Below are 9,133 nucleotides of genomic sequence, written 5' to 3'. Positions count from 1 at the left end.
GTTGTTTGTATCTTCTCTTTTCGTCAGTAAAAGCTACTGTTTTGTCAATTCTGTTGATTATTTTAGGAACTTTAAAGGTTAAGTTTTCTGAAATGTGAGTTCCACCTTTGGAACTGAGTCCCTGAGCGCAAAGGTCCATGGTGTCCTCAGGCCACAGGATATAGGGTGGGAGTGGACCTTGGGGACAGGTTGTCATGATGCTGAGCAAGGGAACCTCTCGGCAGAGGGACACAAGTAGCCTTCTGGGAATTCAAGTGTCCTTCGTACCAGAGTCTGTTCACTTCTGAAAGGGGTGTTGACCCAGCGTGCTGGCGGTGTGGGGGCGAGGGGCGCTGGGAGTGACAAACAGGCTGATAAAACTCAGGCAAAAGGCTGCCTCCTAGTCCCTGCGCGTGAGCACCTCAGTCCCTGCCTCTGGCGTTTGCTGTGTTAAGAGGAGACCACGGTCTAACTCATGAAGCCCTGCAAGCGCAGCCACTGTGTGAGGGTCCTCAGCTGTGCTTAGAAATCGGGGGAACAGTTAGAAAGACAGTAAGTGTGCAGCCTGAGGAGAAGATGGAAGGCAGACCTGGAAAAGGTGGCAGGAAGGAAGAGCACGCGTGCGGGTGAGACAGAGAGCAGGACAGCTGACCTGAGAAGCCGGAGCGGCTGCTGAGAACAGGGGCGAGTCGGGGTGAGCAGGCCTCAGCCCCTGGGCGGCCTCGAGCGGGGCAGTCGAGACAGGTAGCCAGGCACTCAGGGCCGCTCAGGCTTCCACGTCTCCATGGGCCATTCTAAAAACTGACAGCCTCAGGAGATGGTCCTGCCCCTGAGGGGCCACAGGCCAGTGTTTGCCGACCCTATCCCTCCAGAGCCGGCAGCCTAAGAGGGCGGAACATTGGGCCATCCCTGCGTGGATGCGGAAGCCTGGGCAGAGGAGGGCTGGATCTGACTGAGGGTGGGCGTGGCCTCAGCGTTTATCATGGAGGCAGGCTCTCACACACCCTGCTCATGGGGACAGGACCTGTGCTGAGCCTTTTGCTCCGTCCTCAAGCAAGAGGGAGGCAGTGGGTCCTCCCTGAGACAGGCCCCCAGCTGAGCCCCCAGCCAGACTCAGTGGGTCACCTGAGCTTAGCTGCTGCTTGGTGACTGGAGGCCCAAGTCCTGTCTTGGAGCAAGAGGGCCGAGTGCAGGGCCCTCGAGTTGGAGAGTTGTGGGGAGGTGTGGGGCTGGGCCTGGGCGTTGCAACCATCACCCCATTCAGACTGAGGCAGCCACAGGGGCAGAGCGCTTTGCAGGGGAGAAGCCCCCAGATGGGGTGGGGGTCTCATCGAGGGCCAGCCTGTCAGGCAGAGGTTTCCATGAGGCGGCAGCTCGAGAGAGCGGGTGGGAAGAACTGACCTTAAATTTCCAGTCCCCTAGAGGGTCAGTGCCCAGGCCACACTCTGCTCACCTCTCTTGCGAGCAGGCCACCCCTTCCTGTGTTGGGAGGATACCTCTGCCCCTGCCTTGAGCGGGCTCCTGGTTTTAGAAGGTGAGCCTAGGACCCTGTGCAACAGCCCGTACCTGACAGAAATTCAGTTCCCAACCTGCAGCTGAGCTTCTTGTTGAGGAGGGTGGATCCTTACCCACCAGGACCCCCAGCACTCAGTCGCCTGTCCCAGGAGGGGTGAACCAAGCCCCCACCTCGTGTCCCTGCCCCCCGACCTCCCCACCAACAGCTGACTGTCCTGACACTGGACAGAGGCAGCTTCGGTTGGAGCAGACACGCGTGTCTGGGCCTTTCTCTTGCATCAGGTCAACAGTGTATCCAGCACTGGGGGGCCAGCGTGAGCCCCCGCCAACCCGTGTGTGACCAGGAGCAGCTGGGGTCGAGCAAAGGCAGGAGAGGTGGCCCTAAGTGTCGTGAGCACCGCGAGCTCCCAGTGCAAAGGCCCTGTGGCCCCACGTGGCTGGTGGGCGAGCAGGATGAGAGGACGCAGGGGAGGGCAAGGTGCCGGGTGGAGACCCCAGGTTCAGGCTCAGGGAGGTGGGCCATGGGAGGGCTCTGCAGGAGGGTGGGCTCTGACTGTCCTCGACAGGAGGGTGTGGGCCTCAGGACAGGCTCTGAAGGTCGGGGTGGGGCCGCTTCTGACCAGTGGGGACCCCTCAGGGACCCGAGCCTCTGGAGGCACGGGCAGGTCTGATGGGCCTTGATTTGTTAGTGGGCCATGCGCCCACCCTGACTGCACCTGGATGTCCCCGGGGGCGAGAGCACGCCATCGGGTTCCTGGGCCACCTTCCTGCAGGCACTCCTGTCCGTGGCTCTACCCACGGCTCCGCCCAGCCTGCAGGTCTGAGACCACCGTCTGTGTGTGTCCTAAGAGGGCCCAGGGGTCTTGGGACCAGCATGTCTGGACTGAAGCCAAGAGAAGAGCCCACACCGGGGATCCGAGTCCTGACGGCTCCCGGCCTGATCCCTGGGTGGCGCTGAGCCCAGAGTGTGGTGGGCAGGGCTGGCAGGGCGGGGACCCACCACGGCTCCTGGCAAGGAGGCCACCTGTGGTTCTGGGGCCAGGGGGCCACCCCGAGCCAAGACACAGTGTCTCTTCAGGCCCCCTGCCCGTCCTGGGCCCCACAGGGGCACCCCTGGTGCTCCCACCCACTGGCAGTGTCCCCAGGACAGCCCCCCGGGAAGGGCCCAGGCACGGCGGGCCAGCGGTAGCTCCATGCAGCCATCGTGGGCAGACGTGCTGGCTCCAGGCTCGGTGTCTGAGGCCCCATCTGTCCCGTGGTAGACACAGGGCGCCTGTTTGCCTGCGAGCAGAACACGGCCTCTCTGTTGGCACCTGGGCCGGCTGGCCCCCAGGCAGGCGGGGGGGCTCTGCACAGACTCACACTTGTGCCCACCTCAGTCTGGTCTCCTGGCCTAGACCAGCTTGTTCTCATGGGGACCCTCCACATTGCGGCAGGCGCCGTGGATGACTGGGGGGGCAGGTGTCCACTCACCGCTGACGTCAGGTTGTGGAGGTTCTGGGCTGCAGCCCAGGAGGGTCACCAAGCAACAAACCATTAATCCAGTTCCACCTGAAGTGAGCAGGCCACAGAGCGGCTGCCCTGGGGACCCCGCACCCCAGCGTCCGGGCCGGGGCTGACCGCTCTGCTGTGCCCCCCTGCCGGGTCAGGGTCAGGGAGCAGGAGGCTCCAGCGTGAGATGGGGCACGTGGTCACAGGTGGGGGAGGACCTCGATCAGGGTTGGTGGGGGTAGCCCACCCAAGGAGGACAGAGGCCCGGTCTACACCCTTGGGCAGTGGTCACTGCAGGGGAGAGTGGGTGCAGGGGTGTGTGGGCTCTGAGGGGAGCCCCAGCTTCTCCCACACAGGCACCTCCTGCATGCAGTGGGGACCCACTAGGGAGCAGAAAGGAGGGGCAGGGTTTTCTCCTGGCCACACTGGCACACAACACGCTGGGCCGAGGACCAGCCCACTGGTGCCAAGGACCCAGTGTGGGTGCTGCAGGCACGGCTGGGGGCAGAGGCTATGCGGGCAGCACTAGGACGCCAGTGCCCGGGGCCTGCTGACTGGGAGCGCAGCCAGGGAGGGGGCCTCAGGATCCCCTGGTGAGCAGCGACGTGGGGCCCAGCCAGCAGCCCCTCCTCTCTCTCCAGCCCTGCTTCCCACACGTCCTTGTGGACGGAGATCCCCACTCAGAGCAACCAGCCACTGTCTTCCTGCTTTATTTCCTGCCATGAGCCCTGGCCGCCTCTACTCGGGTTCCGGGTACGGCCACTCCCGGGACGTGAAGTAGCCCCTCAGGTCCTGGCGGCTGAGCGGGGGGAAGTAGGGGCCGAGCCGCCTGCGGATCCACCACTTGCCCTCGGCCGCGTGCCTGCCCCCGGGGCGGCTGAACTTGTATCTGTAGTGCTCTCCTCGGACCCACCTGCAAGGCGAGGGCAGCGGGCAGCCTCGGCCCCTGGACGGCCCTGGGCACAGAGCTGGGCTGTGCCCGGCCAGGAGCAGCCAGAGGCCCAGCCCGTGATGGCGGGCAGCGGGGCTCGGGAGCAGAAGGGCCAAGCTTCAGGGCCTGCGGACTGAGCCCGCGGTCCTCAGTGGGTATGTGGGGCCTCGGGACTGCTGTGTCCAGGCCTGGTTCTGGGCCAGGCCGGTCCCCAGGGCAGAGCTCTGCATTTAGGGGAGAAGCCCTGAGGGGCAGCCGAGGCTGCAGCGGGGCCTGTCTGGCAGGGACATCTCACCTGGGGGGGTCCCGGCCCTCAAAGGGGTTGCGGGCCAGCAGGGACAGGGCCTGCGCGTCGTTGGCCAGGAGCTTGCCCGCCAGGTGGATGATCCACTCGTTGTGCTCGTAGGTCTGGGGGTGAGGAGAGGACGGGGCACTCGGGGTGCACACAGCTGAGAGCCCCCACGTGTGTGCACCCCGCCCCTCCCTCCTGACGGCTGCCAGCCTTCAGGCTGCCGGCCTGGGGACCCTGGCGCAGCACGCTTGGCAGTCAGCTCTCCTGGGTGGGCTTTCCTGGGGGCCAGGACCCCGTGCTGTTGGTCCTTCCTGTTCTCGCCGCCTGCTTGCTCTCCTGGGCGCCTCCCCACTGTCCTGTCCTCGGAGACCTGGGTGGAGTGGGGCCAGGCCTGGCTTTGTCATTGGCAGGACCAGGGGTCCCAGACACGTGACTGAGCCTCCCAGAGGCTGTCGTCCTGGGCGGGGGTCACAGTCCTGCCGGTTTGCTCGGGTCTGAGCGAAGGTTCCGCGGATGCTGGCTGCCCCGCCGCTGGCCATGCCTGCCTTGTCTGCTCTGGGGGAAGCACTCTGAGAAGCCGACAGGGAGGCCCGGCCCTGGGCACCCACAGAGCCCCAGCACAGACTCCCTTACCTCATCCTGTGTCTGCGGGGCCTCCCCGCCGAGGGCCTCACCTGGAAAGCCGCGAACCACATGAGCCAGTCCAGGCGGTGGTGGTATGGCGAGATGAGGCAGGGGCGCCGCCTCAGGTCCCCGGGCTTGCACTTGAATTCGTAGTCCTCCCAGGCGGAGTCGGGCGCACTAGCGTTGGCGCTGGCTGTGCCCTGCAGGATGACCTCCGTGCGCTCCCTGGTGATGCTGGCAGGGACGGGGAGGGGCTGAGTCAGGGCTGAGCCTCCCCACCCTGACCCCCGACCCGAGCAGGCCACGGTAAGGCTGGGGATGCAGGTGGGGGCTGGCCGCATGTGCGCGTCTCCCCCGGGGTCTCAGTGGCCCTGAGGTACCTGCCAAAGGCTCCGTACGTGTTGACGATCCGGAGGGGGTTGAAGGAGCTGTTCATGACCTGCCGGGGGCTCAGCAAGTTGAGGACCACCGGGATACTGAGCCAGGCTACCAGAATGCCCAGCGCCAGGTTGACCGTGCCCCGTGCCACGCTGCCTGCTGGGAGGGGGCACAATGGGTGGGCTGTGGCCCCCAGGCCTGGCCTCTCTGCGGCCCCTTGGGCCCACGGAGACCAAAAGAGGTACAGCTGGTCCCTTGGGGAGTCTGGGAAGGGCTCCCACCACGTGCAGCCCCTTCTCCCTCAGCCTAGGATACCTTCCAGGCTGATGTGGAAACACAGCCGCTCCTCTCAGCCCTCCTCCAGCCCCCAAGCTGTCCCAAGACCTGGGCTGGAGCACCTGAGGTCACTGTGCCGGGGACCAGGACACACCGTCCATACCACGCAGGCGAGTGACCCTGCCCAGGCGTGGAGACACTGCTCTATCTCCCAGGCCACTGGGGTGGGCATGGGGCTGGGTGCCATAGCCTCAGGGGTTGATTGGCACCAGACACGGAGACCACCTGGACTCCCCAGCCACGCCCGCCTTCCAGTGTCACCCACCGCGTGTCCGCGGGGCCCCGGCCCCTCGGGTCTCCTCCTCCTGAATCTTCAGGACTTGGTCCTTGAGGCGGCCAGGCCCTGAGGGAAACAGGCCGCCCAGGGTGGCATCATCGAAGCAGGCGAGGCTGGGCACGATGGTCAGCCAGTTCAGGAAGCTCAGGTTCCCGCTGATGATGAGGACCACCTGCGGGGAGACAGGCTCCAGCCACTGCACCTCACGAGGTGTGGTGACGCACGGGCCCGGGTCGCGCCCTTCCTGAAGCCTGTGCTGATCCCAGGTGCCCAGCCCCCTACCCCACCCAGGCCGCTTGCCCTGCCTCCCTCAGACTGGCCCAGGGATGCCCATGTCCCAAACGACCTCAGAGGTGGGCTCTGCCCTGCGCCTCTGGTGAGACCCCTCCTGCTGACCCTGAGTCTGGCCTTTGCCCCCGTGTGGAGGCTGCTGGGGTTCTCAGCTTCACAGCCGGGAAAGGACAAATCTGTGTCTGTGGCAGCTGTCACTGTGACCAGTGAGCAGCAGGGCCCGCGTGGGTTCTTCAGCCCGCCCCGGGGCCCTGCAGCGCGTCCCTCCCTGGGACGGGGTCTGGATGGGGCTCCTGCTGCTCCCCTGGACCAGGACTGGGGAATGCGCTGGTGCCTGCGCCTGTGCCAGCCTGGCTTCCACCACGGAGTGACCAGGCACGAGGCCGGCCCTGGGCCCGAGTCTTCCCCGGGACAGGCAGCCTGCGGGGCAGGCCTGCACCTGGACGCGCCTTAGCTGGACCTGTCTTCGTGAACCTCCCAGTGCTATCTGCCGGGTGGCTGCCCGAGAGTCTGGTCACTGCCCGTCTTGAGAAGCCTCCATGGGCCCAGCTGGATCCGGCGAGTGTCCCTGTGAGCCTGGATGACCAGGGTCCAAGAAGCCCACACGTCCTCAGTCCCCGGGGCTTGGCCCTGAGCAGACAACTTGTGAGAACTAAGGCCCCCCGCGTGCGGGACGGAAGGGGCGCCGCTCCCCGGCCCGTCCACGAGTGCTGCCGCCTGCGTCCGGGGGTGCCTCCCAGCCAGAAGCTCCACAGGGTCCCTTCTGGTGACCGCATGTCTGTCAGCTGTTCTAGAGACTCAAAGTGGCACATTCTACTTGATGCAGGCCTGGCTGTCAAGGGTGTGGCCGGGAGTGGGGTGGTCTTCACTCAAGGCAGAAGAGGCTGCAGGGTCATGCCCGCCCGTGTGCCCGGAAGGCGCCTCTGAGCACAGGGCCCCAGGGCCCCAGGCCAACTGCACACAGAGCTTCTGGGTCCCTACAGGAGTGACAGACACAGGGGAGGAGGCTCCAGGTGACTCAGCAGGGGGCTGGCTGGAGGCCAGGGAGGGTGAGGGGAGCACCCGGACACCCCAGGGCCTCGCTGAGTGCAGGTCCTGGCAGAGACTTTCATTATTTGGTTTTCAAAGAGGTGACATTTTCCACTTTCAGGAAGTCCAAGTTACACTTTTAAAAAACTTTACAATTTTGCTTTTTGAGTCCCATCTAAGAAATCTCTTCTTCATTCAGAGATACAAAGGTCTAAAAATTTTCCAGGTCTGGTTATTATGTTTAGGTCTTGGATCTATTTCAAATTAGCTTTTTGGGGAAGGTGTGAGATAAGGGTCACACTGGCTCTGCTTTGGTCCAGGCTCTGCCCCTGGGAGTGGTGGGGCTCAGACCTGCAAGGAAGCAGGGGCTCTGGAACGACGGGGGTCCCAGGTGTGGGCGGTCCATGCGGCGGTGTCTACAGGGAGACTGCCTCAAACACCACCTCAGAAAAGGGGAAACGACACCAGGAGCTGCAGGTCAGCAAGGTAGAAGGAAACGGGGATCAGTAGCACCAGCAAGTAAACAGACCCTCAGTGACAAGAGACCCTCAGTGACAGCAGACCTGCAGTGACCACAGCGCAGTCGCCATGGTGATGAGAAGAGTAAGGAGGACTTCATCAAGTTCAGCTGTCCAACCAGATGGTCACATTTCTGCAGAGCAGTCAGACCCGGACCAGCCAACAGCCCCCAAGTAGCAGAGTGGCCAAGTGCCCACCCAGGTCGTTTGCGTGCGTATCTGCCGCCCATGGGCTCCTCTGCTTCATGGGTCAGGGTTGAGTGGGGTGTTGAGGGAGGAGGTGAGACCACAGGCCCAGGCCGGAGCTGTGCGGCCAGGTGAGGCTCAGCTGATACCCACTCCTTGATTTATCGTTAAAGCTGCGTCTCCATCCTGGTGACCAGGGAGAACATGTGGTCACAGACACCAGCCTGACCCAGGTCTAGCGAGGAGCTGGGTTTTTGACCAGTCAGTTTCATGGACCATATGGGGTTTCACAGAGTGTGATGTGAGATGTGGAGTCACAGCTCTCCCTGGATTACTTTGGGATTTTTTGGCTGTGCTGCACAGAGGGGGAATCCTACTCCCCCAACTAGGGATCGAACCTGTGCCCCCTGCAGTGGAAGTGCAGAATCCGAACCACTGGCCCACTAGGGAGGTCCCTCCCTGCATTACTCTGGAAAGCTAGTTTTCCTGGTTCTGAGCCTAAAAATAATTTCTATGTTTCACTGTCTAGGATGTTAACAAACCCTGATGCCCAAAGTGGCCCCACTTGCGCCTGCCCTAGTCTGGTGGTCTCTCCCGCAGCCACGCCCAGCCCCTTGAGGTCCCTGGGCCTCTGGTCTTGAGCTGGCAGGGTTGCTCGGGGCTGACGGGGCTTTGCCCTGGGGTTTGCTGAGACCGCAGGATCCTGAGGGTCTGGGCTGGGGTGCCAGCAGGCCCTCCACCACCACGGGGGCGGCAGGGGTCGTGTGGCCCGGGCCCAGCTCCCCCTGGGCAGACCTTGTCTCCAGACCAGCAAGTCCTTAGATGCTCCACTGGTTCCTCTGTGTCAGCACGGGCTTGGGGGGCTGTCCCTTCACCCCTCCTGACAGCCCCGCCAGCGCACTGTGCTTGCGGGTGGGCTGCTCAGCCGGATGGCCGCTCTCTCCGTGGTTCAGCTGTGCAGCACGGCCACTGGCACTGGAGACGGAGGTGGGGACACGCAGGGCCCGGGGCTGCCATCCGGTGCAGCTGTGGGGCCACGTGGGTGGCAAGCCCTCTGCTTACTGCCCAGTTCTTGGCTGAGACGGCCGCCAGAGCTGGGGAGAAGCCCCTGGCGCACTGCAGCCTCCATCGCGAAGACACCTCTGGGTCTGGCCCTGGGGGCCCTGCCCGTGTTCCACAGCCCTTGAGAAGGTGCGGGGAGCAGCCGGCCCCATCCATTGTCACACTGCCCTCGGGCCTAGTGACTGCTCGGGCCCCGCGGGCAGTGGATAGGGGGCGTGGGCGCC

General features: G+C 64.2%; 1 protein-coding gene across 1 annotated transcript in view; it reads right to left on the bottom strand.

Annotated features, from left to right (window-relative positions):
- Positions 1-3,679: 3,679 nt before the first annotated feature.
- Positions 3,680-9,133, bottom strand: part of LMF1 (lipase maturation factor 1) — a gene marked incomplete at its 5' end in the record, with an annotated part of 25,520 nt that continues 20,066 nt past the window's right edge. Inside the window, 5 exons of the mRNA XM_010835161.1 lie at positions 3,680-3,898; positions 4,212-4,324; positions 4,883-5,066; positions 5,213-5,366; positions 5,812-5,996. Of these exons, the coding sequence (XP_010833463.1) occupies positions 3,724-3,898; positions 4,212-4,324; positions 4,883-5,066; positions 5,213-5,366; positions 5,812-5,996 (811 nt within the window). The remainder of the gene's footprint in view (positions 3,899-4,211; positions 4,325-4,882; positions 5,067-5,212; positions 5,367-5,811; positions 5,997-9,133) is intronic.

The sequence above is a fragment of the Bison bison genome, unplaced genomic scaffold (genome assembly GCF_000754665.1).
Source record: "Bison bison bison isolate TAMUID 2011002044 unplaced genomic scaffold, Bison_UMD1.0 scf7180017845489, whole genome shotgun sequence".
Lineage (NCBI taxonomy): Eukaryota > Metazoa > Chordata > Mammalia > Artiodactyla > Bovidae > Bison > Bison bison.
This window is presented reverse-complemented; position numbering and strand designations above follow the sequence as displayed.